At 46.4% G+C, this 27957-nt stretch overlaps 1 protein-coding gene across 1 annotated transcript; it reads right to left on the bottom strand.

The window, feature by feature from the left end:
* Positions 1-103: 103 nt before the first annotated feature.
* TRUGW13939_06681 (uncharacterized protein) lies at positions 104-27481 on the bottom strand (the record flags this gene model as incomplete). The annotated part of the gene is made up of 5 exons (XM_035489832.1): positions 104-4189; positions 4238-9833; positions 9894-19162; positions 19214-23087; positions 23142-27481. The coding sequence occupies 5 exons, from the start codon at positions 27479-27481 to the stop codon at positions 104-106; spliced, it is 27165 nt and encodes a 9054-aa protein (XP_035345725.1).
* Between the last annotated feature and the right edge of the window lie 476 nt (positions 27482-27957).

The raw sequence follows: 27957 nt of genomic DNA, 5'->3' as shown, positions 1-27957 counted from the left end.
ATCCAGACTGCTCGAGAAATGATTCTAAGCGTAATTCAGACTAAGACTTTAAAAAGAAAATTAAAAGATATTTAACAAACAAAAGACAAAAGAAAATACATCATTATATCAGCTTCCCAACAAACGAAACAATATCATCCAGTATTTGCTGCAACATGTCGCGATCATGCACCTTGCTTAGGACCGTAATTTCGAGCTCGTGGTCAACCGGCATCGCAAAGATCTCTAACCAATTCCCGCCAATTCCAATTTTTCCATGGCGCCAGAAATCCGCGTTGGCCTTCGCCCCAGTCATTGTGCCTGTCGGGTTGGCAATATTTTGATATTGAACGGTGCACCCAAAGTAGTCATCACTCCAATCAGTGCAATCAGCAATAATCTCTTTGAAACCAACAGTCTCGTACGGAAGACTATTGATATATTGATCGTGCACCGAGTGAAGAGTCTGTTTATGGGCAACGTCCTTATCTACTTGGATTCGTAGAGGGACGAAATTGATACAGGGACCGAAAACGTTCTGTAATGACGGAGGAAGGGATGACCTCCCAGATACTACTCGCCCCAAGGTAATATCGGACTCTCCAGTAGCCTTTGAAAGAGCGAGTGCACACGCTGTTGAGAATACTGATGCTGCGCTAACAGATTCTTCAGAATGAGGGATTTGAGATAACGCCTTGAGGGCCACTGCCTCCTGGGTGCCATTAACATGTCCGGTATGCTTGCCATTTGTATGGCCATTGAGCGAGCCATTGCCATTGCTGATCGAGAAGGGTTTAACATGGCGAGGAATGTGAGTTGACGTTGATCCCTCCAAGAGTCGCGTCCAATAAGCCTTCCCAACATTTTTTTTCTCAGCAGCATGGTGAATAAATGCCGAGAATGGCGTTGGCTTTTGGACGACTGGTATATCATCAAAGTCCTCCAGGAATTGCATTATCTGAGGCAAACAAATTCCGTCGTATTGTGCATGCGATAACCCAACACGCAGGCCAACTTGTCCTTCTTCATTTTGCATGACTGTAAAACTCGTGGGAGGTGTGCCTAGCTTGTATTCTTTTGACTCCTCATCTTCGGCGATTTTGTCAAGGTGGAATTTGAGCTGACCTTTAACCTGCAAAACGTCGATTTTTGGGTGAGTATTATGAGTCGAAACTTGCCATAATTGACCATTGGCTTGAACAAAAATGCTGCGTAGTATATCAAACGCTTCCCAGAGCTGCAGGCATCGAGCCACAAGCTGTTCGGGGAGTATATTTTCTGAGCTGTAGTAAATAAGAAGATTTGCCCACCACTTCCTAGGAGCTTGAAGATTGCCATCGATGCATATTGTCTGGAAATCGGTTACTGACGTAATGTTACGTATGTTGCTAGAATCAAGTTTAAGCATCATAGATATTGTATCTTTAGTCTGACTGTTGCTTTGAGGTGGTTCGACGGCCATTGATGAAGATGCAGGCTGTGACTGTCTCAAGGCTAGTGCCATATCACACAGCCTTGGCCGACGAAGCACGTCGGTGACCGTTAATGAAAGGCCATTCTCGTGAGCCTTGCCGACTAATTTCATTGCAAGAATGGAATCTCCGCCAATTAGCATAAAGCTGTCGTCAACATGAATATCTCCTGCAGTCGTGCCCAGTACGCTTGCCCATAAGTCTTTCAATTGTTTCTCTGCGTGCGTGAGATTTCTGTTATCTTCTTGCCCTGAGGCACGTCGTGAAATATCAGTAGCTGTCAACGCTGCTCCCCACTCCCGCAGTCGACGTCGATCTACTTTGCCTGTGTTCGTTATCGGAATCTCGCCTATAAGCACGTACGCTGAAGGAATCATATATGATGGCAACAGTTCCGTAAGGTGATCCTCGGCCATTCCTTGTAGCTGAGATAACATTGTATCGGCCAGCTGGGACTTCACACTCATTGACACAAATGCAACAAGCAAAGGCACGCCACTAAACGTAGGCGTGACAACTTCAGGTGCAATTTTGATTCCGTGGTCTTTGGGCAAAATTTTAAGTAGATGATGTGCCACTTCATCAAGTTCGACACGTTGACCACGAATCTTTACTTGGGCATCTTTTCTTCCCATGTATATTAGGCTTCCGTCTCCTCCACGTCGCACAAGGTCCCCTGTTTTGAACAATCTACCGGGTCTTCCTTGAATGCCAGCACCTGGTGCACCTTGGAGGAGCCATGTTGGATCTTCAATGAACGAAGCTGTAGTGAGATCGGAACTATTGTAATATCCAAGCGCAACAATCGGCCCTTCAATTAATAGCTCACCGATTCCTCCTAGCGGTACGAGTTCTTGATCGTTATTAGGATTGGCGATCCAAGAAACACTCACTAATGGAGAACCAATGTTGCCGTCTTGCCATGGTGTGTTGTTGACCGAGCAAGATGATGCGAATGACGCTTCGGCTGGACCATACCAATTGACTATACGAGTATCTGGGAATCTATCAACATCGGATTGCTTCAGCGATTCTCCAGCAAATATTATAGTTGCCAGTTTGGGAATTATGCCGGGTTTAAGAGATGCAGCAGTGGTTGGCGTGATACACAAAAGGTTCGATCTAGAATTTGCCACAGTTTCACTGAGTTGTTCGAGCCTTTGGGTTTCTGAGGGGATGCAAATACAACCTCCACAAATTAGTGTTGCAAATGTTTCGACGATGCTCACATCAAAGTCATATGACACGAATTGAAAGACTCTCGAGTGCTGTCCTAGGCCAGCAGTACTTCCAAATGCCATGACATTGGCTGTGAGGGTGCTGTTACTCCAAACAATGCCTTTTGGTTCCCCAGTTGATCCAGAAGTAAACAGGATTATTGCCGGTTCATTCGAAGGATTTTTTGGGATGCTTGGTCCGCTCTTTTTAACAGCATCATCGTGGAGTAAATCAGAAACTGTGAAAGTGGGAATGATATCTTGGTCCACCGAGAGTTTCTTGTCTGATACTAGGCACAGACTAGCATTAACTCTTGAGTATATCTCTTGTCTTCTTTTCACAGGGACAGAGGGAGATTGTAAGAGCACAGTGCCTCCCACTTTCAATACACCAAGTACAGCGATGACGGCCCATCTCGACTTTTCGAAGCATAGAGGAATAATGGATCCGGATGATATTCCTTGACTTCGTAACCCGTCGGCTAGCTTGGTTGAGATTATATCAAGCTCACTGTAAGTGAATTGTCCATCCCAGGAGGATATAGCGATATCGCTTGGTATGTGATGCGAGGTGCGGGAGATGAGAGTACACACGTTTGCATCGGCTGTTTTTGGGACTTTCATATTCCGCCTCCAAATGTGGTGCAAATCAGTTTGTGGGACTGTGTTAATTTTGCGCAAGTTCAAGAGTGACTCGCTCCTGGAAATCTGGCCAAAGATATGCATCGTTTGTCCAACAAGATTTTGAACCTGACTTCTGTTCATGACTTGTGAATCAAAGTTGGCAACGAGTCGTAAACAGTTGTCCAAAATATAGAACTGTAGAATGAGTGGGTAAGTATGTGAGAACGTCGCACTCTTAGAGTTTTCAGACGATGAAATTTGTAGCACTGTACGGAACTTGCATGCATGTTCCGCCTCATTGCTCATTTGACTGATCCGATGTAAACCAAATGTACCAAATTCCGTTGTTTGGTTTATTTGACCGTCAACGAGCTGCAGAAGTTGCTGTACCGTTTTAACTTCTTCAGAGTCGACTCTCAAAGGAATTGGCGACGTCCGCAGATTTAGATGTTGTTTAGGTCCGACATAGCCAAAGACGGTATCCGAGACGCCGGTATACTGCTCCATTAACAATGCCCACGAAGCTATAATTGAGGTCACAATATGAGAAGATAGCTCTAAGCTCCGGCTAATTTCCGATGATGAGATTGAAACACTTTCGGTCACTTGAGGTTCGTGAGAAGGGTCTGAAACGGCTGGAAAGTGAATTGCCTTTAAATCGGAAAATTGTCCACTCCAGAAGCTCTTCGTAGCCGTCTCTTCTGTTCCCAACAATGATTTGAAAAATGCACCTTTCAAAGATGATTCCGAAGACTCCGCCTCTATGACGTATTGGATAGCGGATTCAAATACTGATCCTACTTCTCTGATAAAAGATTTGTCGGCAAATTGTTCATTATACAAAATGGCAACTGTGGTTCGAGGTCCGCGTAAACCGGCAAATAGTAGTATGTCATACTGGTACAAGTTAGCGACATCAAAAAAGTCTAATGTTGCCTAGTTTACTTCGTGTGGATCTTCTCCATAAGTCTGCACAAACCGAATGTCCCCAGACTTGTCTTCTCCATAATTATCATCTTGTCGAATGGTCATGGCAGTGTTGAACAATCTGCGGCCTCGCAAATTCAGACTGTGCAAAATATCGGCCAAGGACACATGCTGGTAGTCGAAATGTTTCGTCGAGTCACGATAAGTCGTAGAAATTACCTCATTCAAATTTTTCTTCAAGTTCACTCGACTGACCATTAAACTGATTGTAGGGCCAACTATCTGACCGACCTTCTCTATGTCACGGCCGGATGAGAGATACCCAAAGCAGACCTCGTCTCCTCCAGTCATACTTCCTAGCACCAGTGCCCACGCAACTTGGAGAAGCATTGCACGAGTAATTTGTCGTTCCTTGCAAAATTTCTGGATCTTTTCAGTTGCTGTTTGGGGAAGGAGAACTTGGCCATAGGTAGGTTCTGCTGTAGTTTTTGTTTTTTTGACTCCAGAAAGTTCGCAAGGTTCAATTCCATGAAGATATTCATTCCAATATGTAAGCCGCTCGTCCTCTGGCCTTGCGTTTATTTGCTCCACAACGTCGCGAAATGCTGGAGCTGGAGGTAGTAATTCCTCGCTATATGCCCGCATAACATCATTGACAAGTATTCCAAGAGAACTAGCGTCAATGAGAGCATGGCTCATGTCTAGTCGACATGCTACTTCGTTGTTTACTCCCCGGCATATCGTCAAAGAATAGGGTGGTTTCTCTACCGGTAGAGAGTGCTGCTTGAATTCTTTGAGGACGAGTTCAGGATTCTCCGTTTCTGATGTCAGGTGAAGAACATTCATGGACGTAGCATGCAACAGTACCTGTATCGTATAACCAGTTTGGGGGTGTTCAATAAATATTGTAGACAAGATCGAGTGACGCCGGCTGACTTTTTCCCAGGCTTCTGCAAGCTTCCTAGGAGATATTTCCTTGCCAGAATTGTCAGAAAGGCATTTCCAGACCCAGGAATTTTGATAAGAAGCAGTTTGCTTTTTTGTACTGAGTATAATACCGTTCTGAATTGGCGTCGCCGGATACATGTCTTTGATATTGGACACTGGGACCCCAATATTTCCAAGTTCTGAAATGATAGAATTGATAGAGTCACGCGAAATGGAAAGAAGAGGGAAATCACTTGGAGTAAATGTTAATGGAGCGTCCTTCAGTGTGCGCGTCACTTCATTCAAGGTATCGGCAAATTTCCCAACCCAGTTATGTAGGCGTGGCTGGTGGTTCATCCGATGCTGTAAGGAAATGAATACATGCAACTTCTTATTGTAGACACCGGCATTTATTTCGATTAGAGCGAGTCTGCTGGACATGGGTGAGGTGCCCTCTAGCCTGAGTGGAATGGGCTGAAGGATCGATTCCGTCTGCTCTAATTGCTGGAAGCGACCTGTATAGTTGAATGAAATCTCTGCTTTTCCGTGGCTTTCGAAAGCTTCTCGACCGGCCTGACTGTGGTATCGGCAAGCAAAGTACGGTCTACCCTTGCTGGCGATAGATTTGCGATAATCTTTGACGGATGCGAGGGTGTCGAATAGTGTTGCTTGCTTGTTTACTTGAACAGGATACATACTCGTGAACCAACCCACGATTTCACTCAGGTCAAAGTTCAATGTATCGGTAGGCTCTCTGCCATGACCTTCAAGGAATATAGGCGGTGTTTTACGTTCAGGGAACGTGTTTTCGAAAGTCCAGATGAGCGTAGATAGCATTATATCAACAGGTTCTGTTTGTAAGGCTTCGTTGGATTTTCCAAGCAGGAGATTGGTCATTTCTTCGTCAAAGACCTTTTCCATTGAAATAGAATTTTGACGAATGTTATCAACAGGAGTAACCCCCCAGAAACTAACATCAGGAACTCTGATTTTGGATGGTAAAGTTTCAGTGGGGGTTAGGTTCTGACCATCCTCTTCTTGAATTCGAGACCACGTTAGAAAAGAAGGAGTCTTGTTTAATGGCTTTTTGTCTCGTATGAACTGTTCAACGTCTTGCCAAATAACTCTCCAAGAAACAAGGTCGACCACAAGATGGTGGGCTGTGAAGAGAATGAACAGATCATTTGAAACGTCGTTGAAAACATCAATGGCAAATACACACCCACTGGATATGTTTAGAAGTTTCTGGCGCCATTGACAAATCTCTTCTATATCCTGCTGGCCCTCAACTTGATGTTCCATAAAATTAAAGGCATCGTCAGAGTCTGGTAAGATGCATTGCTGCCACCCTAATCTCTCATTCTTTTTGAATTGAGACCGGAGCATGGGATGTCTAGAGACAACTTCTCGTAACGCAGCATGGACATCACTTGCGGTGACCTTATCCCCCAATTTAAAAAGGAATGTCTGGTTAAAATGGTCCATTCCATTAGGATGACAGTCAAAAAACCACTGCTGAATTGGTGACAGACCAGTTAGCTCTCCCTCAGGGTGATCATCAGGCAAGTTGCGAGTCGGTACAGATGCCTTGAGGGTTTGAGCAGCGACTTTTTGTATTGTCTTTAAATCTAGCAAGTCTCGTACGGATAATGATATGTTTTTAGTGTGGCAACGAGACGAAATTTGCATGGCCGTAATCGAGTCTCCGCCAAGTTCGAGAAAACTGACGGTAATAGAAATTGACTCTGGGCGCAAATTGAGTACATTTGCCCAGATATCTCGAATCGTTTCTTCCATCGATGTTGTAGGCGAGACTATTTCATCTGATACCGCAGATATCTCAAAAGTACTCCGAGACTCTACCAGCCGTCTTAGTTTTCGCCTATCTGGCTTTCCAGTGGCAGTTAACGGTATCTCTGTCATGGGTATGTATGCTGATGGAACCATGTAGCTAGGAAGCGTCTGCGACAGTCTACTGCTAAGTAGAGACGTAGGGCTTTGGACTTCGGACTTTAGGCCTTCTTCACTGAGACCCCTAGCCCCGGGAGGACAAGAAAATACAACCAACATCTTCCTGTTGCTGTCGCTGGGAGTGATAACTTCGGCAATAACACCCCATTGTCCATTTCGAGGGGAGACATCCTGTAGTTTTTGACGGACATGATGTTCAACCTCACCAAGATCAACACGTTGCCCTCTAATTTTTACATAACCGTCTTTTCGCCCCACGAAGCTCAAGCTTCCATCTTCATTGTAACGAACTAGGTCTCCAGTCCGATATAGACGACCAGTGCGACCGGGGAACTCTGTTGTACCCGCTAGTAGCCATGAAGGACTTTCAAAGAACGCAGTAGACGTTTGCTCTGGATTATTCAGATATCCCTGGCCAACAAGAGGGCCTTCTAGCCACATCTCTCCCACAGCACCGACTCCTACCAAGCACGAGCCGGAGACATCGACTATCCAGGATTTGAGCCCTGAGGGCTTCCCTAGCATTCCACTGGATGGAACTGGAATTTCTGTCGGCCAGTATGTGGATATAATCGTGCATTCGGTAGGGCCGTATACAATTGATATATGCGTCTTTTCGTGCCATTTTTCCATGAGCGTTGTCGGAACAGGCTCTCCGCCAAGATATATTGTCTTCAAGCGAAGTATATCAGCCTCATCTACTGAGTTTAATAAGGATGGAGGCAGAAGAGCGCAGGTTGCTTTAAGATCCCGAATGGCGCCGCCAACATCATTCAAACGTTGATTATCTGAGGGTACACAAATGCAGCCACCAGCATGTAGAGTGTGACAGAGACTGAAATACGCTGCATCAAATCCATATGAGGTGAAATCAAGTGTGCGGGTGTTTTTGTCCATTTCTCTGGAACTGCTTTGGTTGATGAGAGCACTGGAAACATTCGCATGATTGATTACGACACCTTTGGGCCGTCCTGTTGAGCCTGATGTGAAGATCATATACACGATGCTGTTAGGATCGACACGTGGTAGAACCTGATGAGACGGCGGAGTCAAATATCGCAATTTTCCGTTGTCCATGACGATAATTTTCCCATCTGAACTTAGCTCAGCTGCCAGTGTCTTGTCTATCTCAGTGCAAAGGATCAGTGGCTCGCCGACTTCTTGAAGAACAGCTCTTAGACGCTCAGGTGGTTGTTTAACATCCAAAACAACTTGCTTGGCGCCAGCTTTCATCACACCTAGCATTGCAACTGGAGTGTTTACAGACTTTGAAAAGCAAAGGGCAACTGTAGTGTTAGGTTTTATACCTTCTCCAAGAAGGTGAAGCGCGAGGCGTGTTGATAGGTCGTCAAGCTCTTTATATGTAAGCTGGCCATCCCAGGCATGAACAGCTTGGGAATCTGGTTGAGTGTGTACTGCCTGCAAAACCAGATCATGAACAGGAAGTGCAACAGTCTTGGGAACGTCGGCATTCCAGGTCCATATATCACGCAAATCCTTGTCACTAGCACTTTCAATGTCTTTGATGGCTAGTTCATTGTTTTTATGCTTGAATATTTGGCGCAATATGTGCTCAAACTGACATGTCAGCCGCTCAACTTGTTTTTTTCCAATAACGAGCGAGTCGAATCTTAATTGCATCCGTATCCCTCGGTTCTCAACAATACACTCCGCAGTAAGCGCATACGTTGCAAATGCACTGAAAAGGCTACTTTGGGATGTGTCTTCATTCTCCACTGGCGAAAATAATATGTTTTGTTTCCCTGGTCCTTGAACGGGTGGTTGTACTACAAGTAGTGTTTGGAATGAGCAGGCATCCTTTGCATCACCCCCAAGAGCCTGAATATGGCGCAAGCCTGTCTGTTCGAATGCAATCATGTCGGTTGCTTGAACTTGAATTTGATCCAACAGTTGCTGTATATCGTCATTCCAGTCAATAGGAATTCGTATAGGCACTGTAGCTACAGTTGGTCCCGCCACTCGCTCGATTCCGGGAATGTTTGCTTGTCTTCCAGCGGTCACCGAACCGAACAGCGCCTCTGAACCAGCAACTTGTCGACACATCAGTATCGCCCACGCTGCACGTATCATTGTTGACATTGTGTGATCTCGTTCTTTTAATTCGATTTCTGCAATGGAATGCGTAAGAAGGTCATCTGCCTTGGGTTCATAGTCTGGGCTGGGGAGTGCTGGAAAATGGTTTGCTTCCATGCCAGAAAATTGACTGTTCCAGAAACTTGAAATAGACTCTGTAGGTATCTCTCTGATGTGTTTCACGAATAGCTGAAATGGTGTCGATTGGACACTGAAATTTCCCTCATAAGCCGTTGCAACCTGGTCCAAGAGAGACGACATTGACCAGCCATCATACAGAGAGTGGTGGATGGTCAGCGAAAAGTATCTAGTACCTGTGCTATTATCAAAAATTATTGCTAATTTGAGCAATGGTTTTCCAGGTCCCATAACAACTTGGCTATCTGCATGTCGATGCTCGGTTAAATCCGTGTAAATCTCCCATTCAATTGGGTGGCTGAGTATAGCTTGCACCATGCCTTCTCTTGGCAAATCCATAATTCTGGTACGAAGGATGGGGTTTAGGTCAATTACCTTTCTCCATGCCTCTTGTAATCGAGATACATCTGTCGTTGATTGAAGTTGCAGAACATGTTTTGCAACATAATCTTGGGAACGTTTAGCGGTTATGGCAAGAAGCCCACTGTGTAACATGATATTAGTCAGGATTCCTTTCAAATCTTGATTTAGCTGAGGCACTTACGTTTGAAGAGGTGTGCAGGGGAAAACGTCTATAACCTGACTTGCATTCACATTGCAAATTGTAGCCACTTCTTTCTTAACACTGTTCGGGTCCACATCGTCATTCAAAAGTGAGAACGGCGGAATGGAATCCAAGGCAATGGGCTTTTCACTGTCTAGCGCATTGGCCATATCTTCCAGTCGTGGTTTTCTAAATATCTCTGCGACATTCAAGGAAAACCCTTGTTGGCGCGCTGCCTCCACTAATCTCATAGCTGTAATTGAATCGCCACCCACGCGGAAGAAGTTGTCATTGGCATCGATTGAATTAGAGTCCACTTCCAGCACAGAAGCCCATAGGTTTTGTAGACAAACTTCTGAGGAAGTGTTCGGTAGTCTCCGTTTCGAACGGGTTGGCTGGAGCGCAGCCAGTTGTTCTGGGGCCAGGGACGCATAAAGATTCCGGAGACGACGTCTATCTGTTTTACCAGTGTCGGATAAAGGTACCGTGCCAATTGCGAAGTAAGTTGACGGAATCATATAAGATGGAATGATTTCTCCAAGCGTGTCTTCTATCCTTGAACCCATTCCGAGGAGCCGGGTTTGAAGACCGTTATTCCCAGCTCCGTCCAAGTCATTCGAAGAGACAAATGCTACTAGCGTAGGACTTTTCATACTTTTAACCGTCACAGTGTCGACGATAACTTGAACAGAGCCGAGTAAAATGGAGAGTACTTGTTTCACGTTGTATTCAATCTCCGCAAGTTCCACACGCTGCCCTCGAATCTTGATTTGACTGTCTTTTCTTCCAAGAAATGCCAATGTCCCATCATTGTTATAACGGACGAGATCTCCAGTCTTGTATAGCCTCCCGTTTCGACCAGGGGTGATGCCACTTCCCTTCACAAGCCAAATAGGGTTCTCAACGAAGCTAGCAGCTGTCTTGTCTGGATCTTCAAAATAACCATGAGCAACGAGAGGTCCTTCTAGCCACAACTCTCCAACAGACCCAACCGGTGCGAGGAGACTATTATTTGCTGGGTCAACTACCCAGGTGCAGGTTCCTACACCTTTTCCTATATTTGATGGAAACCTTCCAGTCTCGGAAATAGTGGAGTAAATAGTGCATTCTGCTGGACCATAAGCAATCCTTAGGTTCACAAACTGCGATAGATGCTCAATCTGTTCTTTGGATGCGTGCTCGCCGGTCAGTTGCAACGAACTCAAACTATGAAGAGCCTTTGAAGTTAGGCTACATGCCACGTGAGGAGTCAAGCTTGCCAGGTTTGTCTCTAGACGTAGCATGGAATTTGAAAGGTCATTAATTCGTTCATATTCAGAAGGGATACACACGCAGCCACCGCAAATCATGGTGGCTAGGGTGTTTGACCACGAGACGTCAAAAGTATATGATGCGAAGTCATACACTCGTGATTTATGATCCAAGCCTAATAATGCTTGTTGGTGACATACGGCACTTGCAAAGTTTGAATGCGTAATAGCCACGCCTTTGGGGTTTCCCGTTGACCCACTCGTGAAAACGATATAAAGCAAACTTGATGGAGCTACTTTTGGCAGTAAGGTCAATTGTGATTTGAATTGTGTTTCGTCTGTGTCTTTCGGTTCAATAGTCATGACATTTTCGACGCCAATAGATGAGGCCAGTGGCTTTTCTTGTGCCGAGGTAAGAAGTATCTGTGGATTCATATTTTCAACGATGGTACGCAATCGTTGTTGAGGTTGGTTAATATCCAAGGCTAGGCATGTCCCACCAGCTTTCATGACTGCCAAAGCGCTAATAGGCATGATCTTGGATTTTCCGAAGAACAAGGGTACAGATGAACCGGGTTTCATTCCTCGTTCGAGAAGACGGTATGCCAATGCTGTGGATTTCTCATTCAGCTCCTTATAAGTAAGCGACCCATCCCACCCACAAACAGCTTGGGAATCAGGGTATCGCAAAGCTGCATCATTGATAAGGTCGTGGATACATGCTTCGAATGTTTCAGGTACTGAACTGTTCCACTTCCATATGTCCTGTAAGTCTTTCTCACTAACTGCTCTAATATCCCTAACTGCTGTGTTCTTGAGAGATGTTTGCCGCAGGATATCCTCAAATTGCCGTAGGAGTCTCTCGATTTGTATATCGGAAATGACATGTGAATCGTAACTGACTTGGACATTGAGTGTATTTGACCCAAGCTGACACCACAGCATAAGTGCGTACGTATTGAACTGAGCTGCTGTGGTTGCATCCGGGCCCAAGTTATCTTCCACGTGAGTAAGATAAAGTTTGCTCTTGTCCTTTTTTTGCTCGGCGGGCTGTATGATTAGAAGCGATTGGAACTGGCACACATTCTCTGCTGAACCATTGAGTCGTTGAATGCGACTTATACCTCGCTGCTCGAAAGGAATAGTGTCAGTGGCACGCTTCTGGGTTTCGATCAGCAAGTTCTCGACACTTGTCTTTCCATCTATATGAACAGCTAGAGGGACGGTTGCAATCGTTGGTCCAGCAATGTTTTCAATATTTGCCACTGCTGCTTGTCGTCCTGCAGTCACAACACCGAAAGCTACGTCAGAAGAATCCGTATATCGAGATAAAAGAATAGCCCATGCAGTCTTGACAGCAGCGGAAACAGTGATATCCCCCTCGGGCCACACTAAATGCTTAATGGTGTGTAGCTTCATTGAATCTGATTTCGGCTGGTACGATGTTGAAGGCAATTTGGGAAATTGCTGCGGGTTGAAATTTTCGAACATGGAATTCCAATGCTCCACCTCTGATTCCTCATCACTGTCATGAAGATACTTAACAAAAGAGTTGAACGGCGTAAGAGGATGACGGGTTTCTTCAAAATATGCCGACTCAAGAGATTCAAGAAGTAATTGCATTGACCACCCATCGTAAACAGCATGATGAAGTGTCCATTCAAATGTTATAGTTCCGGCGGCCTCTTTTACAAGCGCTGCTTGCATGAGAGGAGAGCCAAGTCCTGGGAGGAAAGCATCATTATAACGATAAATTTCCTCTCGGCTGCATTCCTTTAACTTTTGAACATCCTGAAGTACTACTTGTACCAAGCCTTGACCTGGCAAATCAACAATCCGTGTGCGTAGAATTGCAGTTTCAGACACAAGTTGGCTCCAGGCTGACTTGAAACGAGGAACGGAGAATCCGGGCTGTAGCGGGATCTTGAAGTGAGCGACGTAATGGCCGTCATTTTTGGCAGTCATTGCAAGTAACCCCTCTTGCAAACCAGTGCAAGGGTACACATCGGTCACAATGTTCTCATTCACACCACAGAGGCCTGCTGCTTGGCCCCGAGCGCTCTGGGAAAGCGAGTCGGACTTCAGCAATGAGAAAGGAAGGATATTCTGGACCGTGAGTTTGGTGTCATTTTGCACAAGACTGGTAGCCAAATCATGTAACTTTGGTTGCTTGAAAACTTCTGCAACTGTAACTTGGATGTTAGCCCGACGAGCAGCAGCCACGAACCTCATAGCAGCGACCGAGTCGCCACCAAGTCGGAAGAAGCTATCATTTGCGAAAAGTTCGCTTGCTTCTATTTCAAGAACAGAAGCCCAAAGAATTTGTAAAGTCTTTTCCATAGGCGTTTCAGGTCTTGGTCGGTCTTTATTCCTTGGCTTAAGGGTATGGAGCTGATCAATTGTCATTTCCGAGCCATCTTGGCGTAGACTTCTTCGATCGGTCTTGCCATTGACGGTGATAGGAAGTTTGCCCAATGGAACCCAAGCAGATGGTACCATGTATGAAGGAAGTAGTGAGGTAATGCGATCCTCCAACTCCGCAACTGTTATACTCAATTCTTTCGTCGTCTCTGTGCTATGTGGAACGTGTAAGAATGCCACCAAGAGGGAATCTTTGCCTCCATTGGGTGTGATAACCTCAGCGATCGCTCGTAAAACAATGCTGTCATGTGGCAAGAGGTGTTGAATACAGTGCTCTACTTCACCGAGTTCGACACGTTGTCCACGGATTTTGATCTGTGTGTCTTTTCTTCCTACAGATGTAAGGGTTCCGTTGACATTGCGCCTTACTAGATCCCCAGTTCGATACAACCGTCCACGGCGACCAGGATGGTGTTTTGTGCCCTCGAGGAGCCAACATGGGTCCTGAACAAAAGCCGCTGTAGTCTTCTCAGTGTCGTTATAGTATCCTTGACCGACCAGCGGGCCTTCTAGCCAAATCTCGCCAACACCACCAGTCGGGGTAAGAGTGCACTTTTGAGGATCGACAATCCAAAGATTTAATCCTTCACCAGAGCCGATAAAGAAATCGGAACCTTTCAATGCGAGGGCTGACGTGGCGGTGGATACAACAGTACACTCCGCCGGACCGTAAACAGTCAATGTCTTGACATGTTCAACCCAAGGCTCAAAGTCGCTCCATCGTTGAGGCTCACCACCAAGGGCGACTAGTTTAAGGTCCGGGCAATCTTCGGGTTTTAGCAATCTCAAAACGGTTGGAGTCAGGAATGCAATGGTAGATTTATACCGGCGTAATGACCCGGCAATGTCATTTTGGCGTTCATCTTCGGATGGGATGCAAAGGCAACCGCCATGGGAAAAGGACTGTAAAGCGTTGAACCACGAAATGTCGAAACTATAAGAGGCAAAATCAAAGATCCTCTGTCCCGGGCCAATATCAAATATTTTCCCGTGGTAGAAAATGGCAGAGGCAAAGTTATTGTGGCTGATCATAACACCTTTAGGAGTTCCAGTACTTCCACTGGTAAAGAGCACAAACAAAGGTGATTCAGGATCCACCTTTGGAAGCGGCACAGTATGAATAGCCTCGTGGAGAGTATCGTGTATGAGTACTACCGACTGTATACCTAGCCTTTTGCTAAGTGACTCGTTTTTTAAGGATGAAAGGACCGTTTTTGGATGGACTTGTTGCACAATTGTCTGCAGCCGTGATTCCGGCTGATTGGAGTCAAGGGGAAGGCACACACCCCCAGCCCTCATAACGCCGCAGGTGGCAATCGGCATCCACTTAGACTTCTCAAAGCACAACGGAATTATCTCACCCGGCTTGACTCCAGATTCAACAAGTCTTGCTGCAACCCGAGCTGAGAGTTGCTCGAGCTCTCGGTAGGTCCATTCTCCATCCCATGCTGAAACGGCGACTTCGTCTGGCTGTCGACCAGCCGTTGAGATGATCAGATCGTGGACACATTTGTTTATTGTAAGAGGAACATCCGAATTTTGCTCCCAGAGATTTTCGAGTTCTGCTTTTCCGAGAACATCAATATCCATAACTTTTGGTGCAGAATCTTGGCTGGTGCAAACTTGTCGCAGTACACGTTCGAAGCCCAATATCAGTGGCCCCACCTGATGCTCTTCGATAACGTGAGAGTCGAAGGTAACTTGAATACCTAATGACTGCCCTTCAAGTTCGAAATCTACTACCATGGCGTATGAGCTAAATCTTGTACTGGCTTCTTCGGCGCCTCTGGTATTTCCAGTGAAAATTGAGTTTCGGGTGGCAGGCTCCTCCGGTTGAATGACGAGCAATGTCTGGAAGTCACAGGAAGCCTGTGAAAGATTTTCTATATTCCGTATATTCTGAAGGCCAGTTTGCTCATAGGGGATCATGTCGACTGAGTCTTCTTGCACTCGCCGAAGAAGCTGGGTTGTATTGTCGTTATTCTTCATGACCACCCGGACTGGGACTGTAGCAATAGTCGGGCCAATCAAAACTTCAATATTGGGTACGGGTGCCTGACGACCATTGACGACAGCTCCAAAAATGGATTCATTCAAGCCCGTATGGCTTGACTGTAGGATACCCCAGGCAGTTCGAATTGCTGTAGCTGGGGTAACATCAATGCACGACCAGTCAATGTTTTTCAAAGTGTGATTGAATTTTTTGTCAGCCCTTGGGTCATACTTGGACGACGGAAGGGCAGGAAACTGTGCCGTTTCTGATCCACCCAGGTATTCGCTCCAGAACCTCTTTGCCAATTCACCAGTTTGTTCCTTTGTGTACTGTACGAACTTCTGGAATGGTTCTGTAGATGGCGTAGGATTTTGCTCTTGTTGATAGATTTCTTCGAGAGACTCAAAAAGTCTTTCGATAGACCAGCCGTCATATACAGCATGGTGTAGCGTCAATACGAACCAAGTCGTTTTTCTGTTTTCATCGGTCACCAGTCCATACTTTGCTAGAGAAGCGCCCATTTCAACTGTATGTAGCTCATTACCATGAGTGATATTTTCAAGATTATTGCTTTGTATCCAATCTACGCCCTCGTCAATAACAATTTGAGCCAAGCCCTGTCCTGGCAAGTCCGCGATACGAGTGCGTAGAATTGGCGTAGCAGCGACAACTTCTTCCCAGGAACTTTTAAATTTGTCAACATTAATATTTCCTCGGAGTTCCAAGGCCTGTCGCATTATATAATCTCCAGAGTGGCGCTGAGTTAGGGCTAACAGGCCGGCTTGCAGAGGAGTTGTGGGAAGAATATCCTCAATCGCGGTCGGGCTCACACCGCAAAGATTTGCTGCGTGGAAACGGATTTCATCCAAGTCTAGACTGTGTTTTAACAAGGAAAATGGCAAGGTTGTCTTCTTGGTTGTTTGCTGGCGTTGTATTTTCTTCGCCATATCACTGAGTCGAGGATGTTTGAAAACATCTGCGACGCTCAGCGAGAAACCGATTTTTCGAGCCGCGCTTGTAAGTTTCATTGCATGGATTGAGTCTCCTATTCGGAGGAAATTGTCGTTGGCTGATATTCTGGAGACCGGGATGTTAAGCACGGATGCCCAAAGGCTCTGTAGCTGGAGTTCGTGCGGTGTCTGCGGTTTTTGCCGATTCGTGGAGCGAAGTTGGTTGCGGTTCATAAGTGTTTCTAAGCTCATTGAGGATCCTACTTCACGTATTTTGCGGCGATCAATTTTACCAGTTGCAGTAATTGGAAATTCTTCGAGGAAAATCCAGGTGGAAGGGACCATATATGACGGAAGTGCTTTCGCCAACGTTTCGACGATGTCTTCAGTGATGTTGGCGAGAGATGACCGATCAGCAACATGGAAAAACAAGGCCAAGAGCTGAGCTTCACTATCTTTGGGCCTGATAACTTCGGCTGCTAGGATCGCTCTTTCGTTTTCTTGGAACAGTTGTCCAGCGTGGTGTTCAATCTCTCCCAGTTCTATTCGCTGTCCACGTAATTTGACTTGTGCATCTTTACGTCCGACGAATACCAAGCTACCGTCTTCATTGTACCGCACCAAGTCTCCGGTGCGATAAAGACGGCCTTTTCTAGGAAGCCATGAAGGGTCCTCAATGAATGCTTCAGAGGTTCTCTCTGGATCTTGAAAGTAGCCGTCACCCACGAGAGGCCCTTCAAGCCACAGCTCCCCAACTGCACCCATTGATGCAAGACGTCCACAGTTAATATCCACAACCCACGTGCAAAGCCCAATACCACTGCCAATTTCCCCTGGTGAATAACCTTTGTTCCAATCTATACCAGTGGCTGCAACGCTACACTCAGCAGGGCCGTAGAGAACCTTTAGGTCCAGCTGCGAACTCCAAGTCGTAATGTCTTTCGCAGTAACGGGCTCACCTGCTAGGACGAGTACTTCAAGAGTTGGAATGAGTTTAGGGCTCAGAAGCCTTGCTGTACTGGGCGTTAAGTCAGCATATGTAATTTGGAATTCGTTCATCGATGTGATCAAATCGCTCTTCCTTTGCTCTTCAGACGGAATACAGAGGCACCCGCCCGCCGCGAGAACATGAATGAGGTTTGACAAGGCTGCATCAAAAGCATACGATGCGAAGTCATAAGCTCGACAGGATTTATTGAGAGCTCTGATGGAACGTTGGTGGTAGATTGCGCTTGCGAAGTTGGAGTGTGAAATAGTTGGGAATTTCGGCTTTCCAGTACTACCAGAAGTAGAGACGACATACAACGGATCTCTTGCTCGAACTGTGGGAAGGGGGGATTGTTGTGGTGTAGGGAGCCTTGAGAGCGTATCTGCGTCGACAACAACAACTGCACTGTTCTTCAAGCAGTCTGCCAGTTCTTTACTGCCACTTGCAGTGATGACAATCTCGGAACCAACATGCTCGGCAATATCTTGCAACCTGCGTGTTGGTAAATTCGCATCCAGGGCTATAAAGGCCCCTCCAGCCTTCATAACAGCGAGTGCAGCCACAGGCATCCAAACACTTTTGGGAAAGCACAACGGAACCACCAACCCTTTCCTAACTCCGATGGATACAAGATGATATGCCAATTGTGTTGAAAATTGATCAAGTTGCCCGTAGGTTAATTTTCCATCCCACGCATCTATGGCTGATGCTGTTTGGTGTTGTGATGCCATTTCAGTAATGATGTCGTGGACGCATCTGTCAACAGATGAGGGCACATTCCTGTTCCACCCATGAATACATTCGATATCTTGTTTGCTCGTCGTCTCGATACTGAATACAGATCTGCTCCAGGAATTCTTTTCACAAATCCGCTCAAGAACCTGAGCCAATTGATTCACTATACGTCGTGCTTGGTCGGCTTCGACGATATTCCGATCAAAATTTAATTCCAGGTTTGCGCCATCTTTTTCTAGACGGCAAGAGACTTGCAGCAAATAGGTATTTTTAAGGCTTTCCGTGAAGTCAGAACTCAGGTTTTGACCTGTCTTCACAATAGTCTGGAATTCGCAGGCACGCTGCGCGTTATTGCCTAACCGACGAATTTGGGACAACGTAATCTTATCAAATTCTGCTATGCGGGTTACATCTTTCTGGATATTCTGTAACAATCCATTAACCGTCATATCGTGTTCGAGGTGAATAGGGAGCGGCATGACTGATTCTTCGCCACAAATTCCTATTAGGCTTCCACTTGTGTTGGTATAAGATCGGAAAAGTAGCGCAAGAGCACCAGATAGCACCGTCGACATGGTGTAGTCGTTTTGTGGCCAAGACAAACGTGGAATTGCAACGCTAACAGTATCATCCGCACAAGGCGAGTACTTTGTAACAGGCAACACAGGGAACGGCTGTAACTCATCATCTATTGAGCGAGATTCCCAAATGTCAATGGCGAGGTTTCGGTCAATTCCAGTTGCGTACGCATAGAATGAGTCTCGCAGATTTTTGGGGTTTGATGAAGCCGCTGGGTTGAGCAAAAACTCAAGAGCTTTCTCCAATGTCAATTGCAATTCCTGTACAAAAAATTCATTCGCAAACGCTGTTCGGTAGTGGATGCCTATTTCTGTGTGGGTTCCATTAAGGCCAACAACAAGTAAAACGTCGTACTATTATAGATTAGTGTTTTGAACCAGGGGGGAGGGGTTGTTGTTACACACCTCGTTTGAATCTTCAACATGGACTTGAGTGAATTTGACATCGCCGTTGCTCTCGTGATCAGAAGACTCGCGAATTGTCACCGCAGTATTAAAAATCCGACGGTTGCTGAATCCAAGTTGGTGCTGGATTTCTGCTAGCGAAGTGTGTTGATGATTAAAATGCTCTGCTGAGTCTTTGTACGTGCGGCTCAAAACATCGTTTGTTGGTTTGTCAAGGTTTATACGGGCCAGTAATAAACAAATCAAAGGTCCGACTGCGTTGTGGACTCCATCGACATCGATATCTCGGCCGGACGAAACATATCCAAAACAAACGTCACTCTTGTTAGTATAGATAGATAGGACTAAAGCCCAAGCTATTTCTAGCAAAACTGCTCGAGTGACCTCATGGTCACGACACCATTTGTCAATATCGCCAATCAGATCGTTCTTGATTTCTGTATATCCGTAGGGGCTTGACTGGGACTCATCATTTCGGAATTCCGTCTGAGACGCAGGCAGCTCGCAGACTTGAACGTCTCTAAGAAAGTTATTCCAATATTCAATGCCTGAATCCTTGGGATCATTTTGCATGAAACCAACAACGTCTTGAAACTTTGGTGCAGATGACAATGGTACGGTATGGGTGTAAAAATTGGAAAGGTCGCGAACGAGCACAGGAATCGAGCTTGCATCAATGAGGGCATGGTTCATGTCCAATCTGCATGCAGCAGAGCCATCAGAGGTATGACTTATCGTGAATAAATGCTGGGGCACGCGGGAGCTATATACTGGCTTTGAGCGTTCAAACAGAATATCCGCAGGATTGCCGACGGTTGAAACATGCTCAACGTTGATGGCAGGGTTCTTCAACTCGACCTGGACGAAACCTCCGGCCTCGGGATTCTCAACGAAAATATTCGATAGGATAGAGTGACGCTGAATGCAGCGTCTCCAGGCCTGTTCTATGCGAGATGGAGAAATATTCTTTCCGGAACACTCCCAGATCCAAGTATTCTCATAAGTAGCGGCAGACATTTGAATACTGAGCAGAATTCCTTCTTGAATAGCGGTGCATGGATATATATCAACAATCTCTTCTTCGGGCAATCCAATACTTAAAATAAGATTACTGAGCCCAGAATTCGAAGTCTGAAGCAAAGGAAAGTCGGTAGACGTAAAAGTACGTTTTGTCGTGTTCATCACGTTTGCGACTTCCTTCAGGCAGAACGAAAATGTCCTCATCCAAGTCTGCAGCTGTTCCTGATGTGCCATGTGCTTATTAATGGAAATCCCCATGTGAAGTTCGCCATCCTGTATATCAGAATTGACTTCGATAAGAGCCATGCGGCCCATAGTTGTCGATACTGCTTGCAAGTCACAAGGAACGCGTTCGAAAAAGCCATGCCGCTCTAGCTGTTGGAATTGACCCATGTAGTTGAACAAAAGTTCACCTGGCCATTGCTGTTGGAATTTTTCACGGCCGTCTTGAGTATGTAGGCTGTATGCAAACCACGGCCTACCTTTGCCTGGGACGCTTCTGCGATAATCCTTGACCGTTCCCACGAGGTCGACGATGCTTTTATCTGATTTATACCCTACTTGGATTGGGTACATGGTTGTGAACCAGCTAACAGTCTCGGACAAGTCAACGTCGACCCTTTCTATCGGCTCCCTCCCGTGTCCTTCAAGGAGTATGGTAGGAGGTCTTCTTTTCGCAAAGGTCTGGGAAAACGAAGCGATAAGCGCTGCTAGCATGAGGTCGATTGGTTCCGTTCTCAAACTTTCGTTGCTTTCGCCGAGTAGTAAGGCTGTTGTCTCAGCGTCAATGATTTCAACGTATAATTCGCTGTCTTCATACGTATTCTTCTCTAGACAGCGTGGTCCCCAATATTCAAATTGAGGAGGTTGAATTTCAAACGGCAATGCTTTGTGATGGGAAAACTGCAATGCCTCTCGTTTCTGCATTTTCGACCATGTCTGGAAGGAGATGGGGGGTGGCAAGAATGTCTTTTTATCCTGAAGATAATCTACTAGGTCCTGCCATATAATTCGCCATGACATGAGGTCAATGACAAGATGATGGCCAGACATTGCGATCAACTTCAGTTCACTTCCTACGACGTTAAAAACGATAAGTGAAAACACCGGGCCCTCCACAATGTGAAGGGTTTTTTGCTGATGGCGAGCATGTTCAAGCGCCTCGTTTTCGTCCTCGATGTCCATTTCAGAGAAATGAAATGATTCTGAAGAGGTAGGAGCAACGTGTTGTTCCCAGGATCCATTTTTCTTGTTAATGCTGTATCTCGCCCGAAGCATAGCATGTCTTTCAACCACCGCGGTTGTAGCGGCAGCAAGTTCTTCTGTAGAAATTGGAGCTCTGGCTCTAAGCAAAAATGCCTGGTTGAAGTGATCTACTCCATCTGGATGACCATCGAAATGCATCTGTTGAACAGGGGATAGATTCCACGGTACTCCATCCGCTCCATCTTCTGCGAAAACGGCCTTGGTCGATAATTCTTTGCATCGTGGAGCTATCTGTTCGATGGTTTGATACTTGAGGATCTCGGCCACGGTGACTGATATTTCCTTGACTCGGCATCGAGAACAAACTTGCATGGCTGAGATGGAATCACCTCCAAGGCGAGTAAAAGTTGTATCCACTGGAATAGCCTCTGCAGGAAGTCCTATGACCTGGCTCCAAACGTCCCGCAATATTTCCTCCAAAGGATTCGATGGAACTTTGCCCCCCAGATTGGCTTTATTCCAAACTATGGACCAGTCGTTTGTAGCCCCGAGCTCGCGTAGGCGGCGCCGGTCGGTTTTTCCAGTGGCTAACATGGGCATCTTCTGCACTGGAACATACATAGTTGGGACCATGTATGCAGGTACCGCAGCAAATAGGCGTTCATTCAGTTCAACCCCTATTGTCGCGACTTCGGACTGGATTTCCTCGGGACTCAATGTTGAGGCATCTCTAGGGCAAATGAAAGCAGCGAGTGCCGGCTTCCCAGTTTCTCGAGCAGGAACTGTTTCGATAACAACATGAGCTCCCTCTGCACGTGGAGGAAGTAACTTTTGGACGTGGTGTTCAACCTCGCCCAGTTCAATTCTTTGTCCTCGAATTTTAACCTGGGCATCTTTACGTCCGATGAAGAAGATAATGTTGTCCTGTCCGTATCGAACTAAATCACCTGTTCGATATAGACGACCACGACGGCCAGGGATGCCTGCTGCATGGTATCCTTCAAGGAGCCACCTTGGATTTTCTACAAATGTTGCAGCTGTCTTTTCGGGGTTACCAAAATACCCTCTTCCGACACCAGGACCCTCTAACCACAACTCGCCAACAGCACCGACTGGGGCTAGTTTTGAAGAGTCTTGAGAATCGACAATCCAAGTGTTAGTAATCACTCCTGATCCAATAGAGAATGTTTCGTTTGGGTCTGGGTCGTAGATAATTGTGCTCGTTGCAAACATTGTGCATTCTGTTGGTCCGTATACGTTGAAAAACTTGATTCTCCTGGCCCATGGTGGTATATCTACAGGCCGCAAATACTCTCCACCGACAACTAGTGTTTTTAGTGGGAGAGTCTCGGAGTCCTCTAGCACTATAGCCCGGAGAGTGGATGGTGTGAAACAACAGAAGGTGGCATTGTATCGCCGGAGTGACCTAGTAAGATCATTGTTGCGCTCGTCTGCAGACGGAACACACAGGCAACCACCCACGTACAGGGTGACCAGTAAATTTGACCAAGCGTAGTCGAAGTTGTAAGAAGCAAAGTCGTAAGTTCGTACATTGGAATCAAATTCGTAGTATTCAGAATGATGTACCATAGCCGTGCTCAAATTGGAGCGTGACAAAGACGCTCCCTTTGGCGTGCCAGTAGAACCACTATACGATTCCGGGTTAGTGAATTTTCATACTAGTATGTCTAGGAATACTCACGATGTAAATATCAGACATAGCTGTGATGAAGGATCAACTGATGGCAACTTTCGAGTGTGGTCCGGAAGCCATTTCTCGGAGTTGGCTTTATCCAAAATAACAACCGGAGCCCCTTCTGCTAACCTATGGGCCATATCACGATTCCGCCACGACGACAGAATAATTTTACAGTCAATTTGCGACACAATGGATGTTAATCGAGCTTCAGGTTGAGTAGAGTCCATGGCTACAGCAGCAGCACCTGTCTTCATTGTTGCCAACTCGGCTACCGCCGTCCACATTGATTTTTCGAAAACAAGGGGCACGGTCGTGGTGGAGTTCACCCCGAGATCTAGGAGATGAAAGGCAAGACGGGTGGTGATATCCTCCAGCTGCCCATAGGACAACTCACCATCCCAAGCACAAATAGCAGGCGCGTTTGGCTGTCGAACAACGGTTTCGGAAATGAGTTCGTGAGGAGAAGCGTTGACTGGCTGGTATTGAGTAGCATTCCATTTCCAAATGTTTTCAAGGTCTTTTCCACTTGTGACTTCGACGTCTGTTAATTTTTTCGAGCTGTCACGTCGATGTGCACACAACTGATGAATAACAAACTCCAACTGCGTCATTAGACGCTTGACCTGCTGCTTTTCAACAATATTGGAGTCGAAACTGACGTGAACCGCTGCGTCTTCATTCTCAAGCTGACATTCAATTGTCATGGCGTACGTGTTCATTGACTGCCAGCCACTGTTGACACCGTACTCGGGGTTATCTCCGTCTTCCTCAAACAGCATTTGAGCATTACGAATCGGACTGGCATATTCTTTCGGTTGAACCACAAGCAGGGTCTGGAAATCACAATTGTCTCCAGACTTCTGAAGAAGACGCCGAATCCATGATAGACCTACATGTTCAAAAGGTACCATTTCTTGTGCCTGAAAGTGGACTTTTGACAGCAAGTCTTCTACTGTTAATTGTGGTTCTACCACCTGGCGTAGTGGGAGCGTCGCAATTGTTGGTCCAACGACATGTTCTGCACCAGACAACAGCCCCTGGCGGCCCATGACTGTAGTTCCAAAAACAACATCGCTAGAACTTGTGTATCGCGAGATCAGAATCGCCCACGCTGCGCGGATAATGACAGGCGTCGTATAACCTGTCAAGTTTGATCCAATTCCATGAATGGTATGAGAAAATGTTGAATCAGAGACTGGCTGGTAGGTCGATTGTGGTAAACGGAGAAGATCTTGCGCGCTTGTTCCTTGAAATTGATCCGACCAAAATTTCTCGGCGTCTTCCTCACTAGTCGCTTGGATACGGCTGATGTATTCTTGGAAAGTAGGTTTTTGGTTTAATTCTGCACCTTTGTATTTTTTCTCCACCCGGTCAAGTAATAAACCAATAGCCCAGCCATCATGAATGGAATGGTGGATTGTCCACACGAGGTACTTTTTACCGCCAGCATTACTATGAATAATAGCAGTGCGTGAGAGAGACGTTCCAAGACCCATGGGAATTTGTTTGTCTGACGACAGGTAATCTTCGAGGTCATGGGCAAGTATTGGCATAGCGATCCCATTTTTAACGATGACGTTGAGCACATCGCGTCCTTCAAAATCGAAGATTCTCGTGCGCAGAATGGGTGTTTCTTGACCTGTTTCGATGATGGCTGTTCGAAGTCTTTCAATATCGATGCCGTCGCGTAATTTGAGAACGTGTTGGATGACATAGCTCCCTTGGGTCTTTTCGGTCACTGCAAGCATGCCCTTTTGTAGAGCAGTGCAAGGGTACACGTCTTCAATATCCAGCGCATCAATGTCACACTGAGAAGTAGCCTCCTTGCGGATATCTTCGACATTAGTCTGGTCAGATAGTAAAGAGAAAGGGGCAACATCCTCCTGTCCCTTATCATTATTGATTTTGATACCACGAGCCAAATCCCTGAGCGATGCGGCTTGAAAGACATCAGGTACCGACAATGCTAGGTCTTGCTCGCGAGCCTTTGCAACGAGTCGCATGGCACATATAGAGTCTCCTCCAAGCTGTAAGAATGTATCGTTTGCACTAATTGTGTCGGGGTCGATGCCAAGAACGGTTGCAAACAAAGCTTGAAGTTTTTCCTCCATTTTAGTCGTTACCTTGCCAAATTTCTTTCGAGACGCAGAGGCAGCCGTTATACTCTCCAAAGTCAGTGCCTGTCCAATTTCTCGCACTCGGCGACGGTCACATTTTCCTGACTTGAGAAGAGGGATCTCGTCCACCTTGACGAAAGCGCTCGGAATCATGTAGAGCGGGACAAGTTCGCCCAACTTTTTGTCCAATCCCTCGATCCAGTCGGATATCGAGTCATCTTCTAATGAATTATTGTTTTGGGCAAGAAATGCAATGAGCAACGGGTTGGGGCTTCCCTGAGGAGTAACAACATCAACGGCAACATCGACCTTGTCACCCCCGATGATGGTCCTAATGTGATGTTCCACCTCTCTCAGTTCCACCCGTTGGCCTCTGATTTTAACCTGCGCATCCCTTCGACCAACATATACGATTGAGCCATCTGTGTCGTACCGAACAAGATCGCCGGTCTTGAACATCACACCTTCTCTTCCGCCTCGGCCGTCATGTCCGTTTAACAACCACGGAGGGTTGATACACAGAGACTCCTGAAACAATTCCGATCGATTATGGTAATTCTTTGCAACCACGGGACCTTCCACAAGTAGCTGTCCCACAGCTCCCACTGGGGCTAGCTTATAAGGGTCCGCCGCATCTGCAATCCAATGAGCCGTGCCAGTAGCCAAACCTACCTTTCCATTCTTCCACTTTCCATCATCCGTTCGACACCAGCCAATATACGGACATTCAGTACATCCGTAATAATTATACCCCGCCACATGGCCGATCCACCGTTCCACGTCTCCTTCAGTGAGTGACTCCCCCGTTAGTACCGCGGTCTTGAGATCCGGTAGGGAGCTCGGTTCGATCATCTTCGCTAGGGATGGAACAAGAAATGCCCAGTTGACTCGTAACTGGGCCATGGCGTTGCTCAGATCGTCGAGTTTAGAGGCTTCAGATGGTGTACAAAGTGTGCCACCACTGGTTAGAGTAATAATCATTTCTAGTACGCCGACTGTGAAGGCGTACGATGCAAAATGGAAAACCCTGCTGTTGTGATCAATTCCCAGAGCCTTGGGGATTAAACGCGCAACCGTGGCCGCTGATCGAAAGTCCCAGCAGACACCTTTGGGTAGTCCGGTTGATCCGGATGTGAAGAGCAAAAACGAAGTACTTGACATTGGCACCCTTTCAAGCGGGCTTCCATCTTGAAACCGAATATCTTCACGTAAAATTTCAACCTTACCTGGAACCAAGCGACTGGCTAGGTCTTGCTTGGCTATTGACGAAAGAATCAATTGAGGGTCGACTTGCTGAATGATCGACCGCAAACGTTCTTCCGGCTGTGTAGTGTCCAAGGCAATAGTGGCGCCACCGGCTTTCATATTGCCAAGCAAGGCCACTGGAGTCCATTTCGATTTCTCAAAACAAATTGGGACTATCGACCCCGGTCCGACACCGAGTTGGCGGAGGCGCAATGCTAGCTTGGTTGACAGCTCATCGAGCTCTTTGTATGTCAATTCGCCATCCCACGCGCATATTGCGGCGGCTTCAGGTCGCTCTCGAGCGTGATCAGCAATCAATTCGTATACATGATTGTCGACAGGCTCTGCAATAGCATCGTTCCATTTCCAGATATCACGCAAATCTCGCTTGCCAACGAAATCCACGACGGCTAGTGTCTTTTGCTGGTACTCAGTGGTCGTTAACTGTCTAAGTATGTGCTCAAGTTGGTAAGAAATTCTTTCCACTTGTTCATCATCAAAAATATGAGAGTCAAAGTCGATTCTGACTCGTAGGTCTTTTTTGTAAACTTCGCATTTCAACACGATAATATAGTCGGTCTTTTGAGCCTCATTGTCCACAGACGGAGGAATGTCCTTCTCCGCAAAGTCGAAGACTGTCACGAGAGCTGTCTCATCGTGTCGTTTTTTGATAATAGGACTTGCATGTTGCTCTCCCCGAGCTTGGAAATGGTGTAGAAATTGTTGGATGGTTTCATCCCAGTCTACATTGATTTGTAGTGGCGTGTTATTGTTTGTTTCGTCGGACTTTGACACTTGAAAGCTGGCAGCGTCTGAATCGCCTAGCTTAGCGGCTAACAACGTCCAAGCAGCCCAAAGGAAACTGTGAGGGCTTGCATCGTGCCCAGTCAGATGGAGGTCACGAATATCGAGAGACCGCGATCCGTTGGTGCATGGTATGTACGTTGCCGTCGGTGGTTGCGGAAAGACATCCATGTCCATCTTTGTCAAATGCTAAATGCAAGAAAGTCGAGGGTGAAATCCAAAACGCAAGCTCTAGTGCTACAGAATACAATGTTCGATGAAGAGGGGAGGGGGAGGGGGTTTTTTTTTCTGAGAGGAAGAAACTCACATGCTAAGAATTAGCACGTTGTGTCACTGTATAGCTAGCTAATTAAAACGTTGGCCATCATCGGAGCAGTTGCTAGCCGCCATCCGTCGGTATTTAATAATAACATTTTCCTCGAAGAACTAGAAGTAGGCGATGGGTGGAGACGGTGGGTTGATGGGACCTGTCCCCAGGCTGCCTTCCACGCTGTACGATTATTACTTCCAATGAGCAACGCCGCAAGCCAAGGCCAAGGCTCTTCTTGCATTATTCCGGGCTATAAAACGTGAGGATAATCCGGCCCCCATCTGGGCAGAAGAGCATCCGTCGTCATCCGGATGGTGAGTCGTTACGTTGGCATCAGCTCAGC

The sequence above is a fragment of the Talaromyces rugulosus genome, chromosome III (assembly GCF_013368755.1).
Source record: "Talaromyces rugulosus chromosome III, complete sequence".
NCBI lineage: Eukaryota > Fungi > Ascomycota > Eurotiomycetes > Eurotiales > Trichocomaceae > Talaromyces > Talaromyces rugulosus.
Note: the sequence above shows the minus strand (reverse complement) of the source record. Positions and strands in the feature narration are given on the sequence as shown.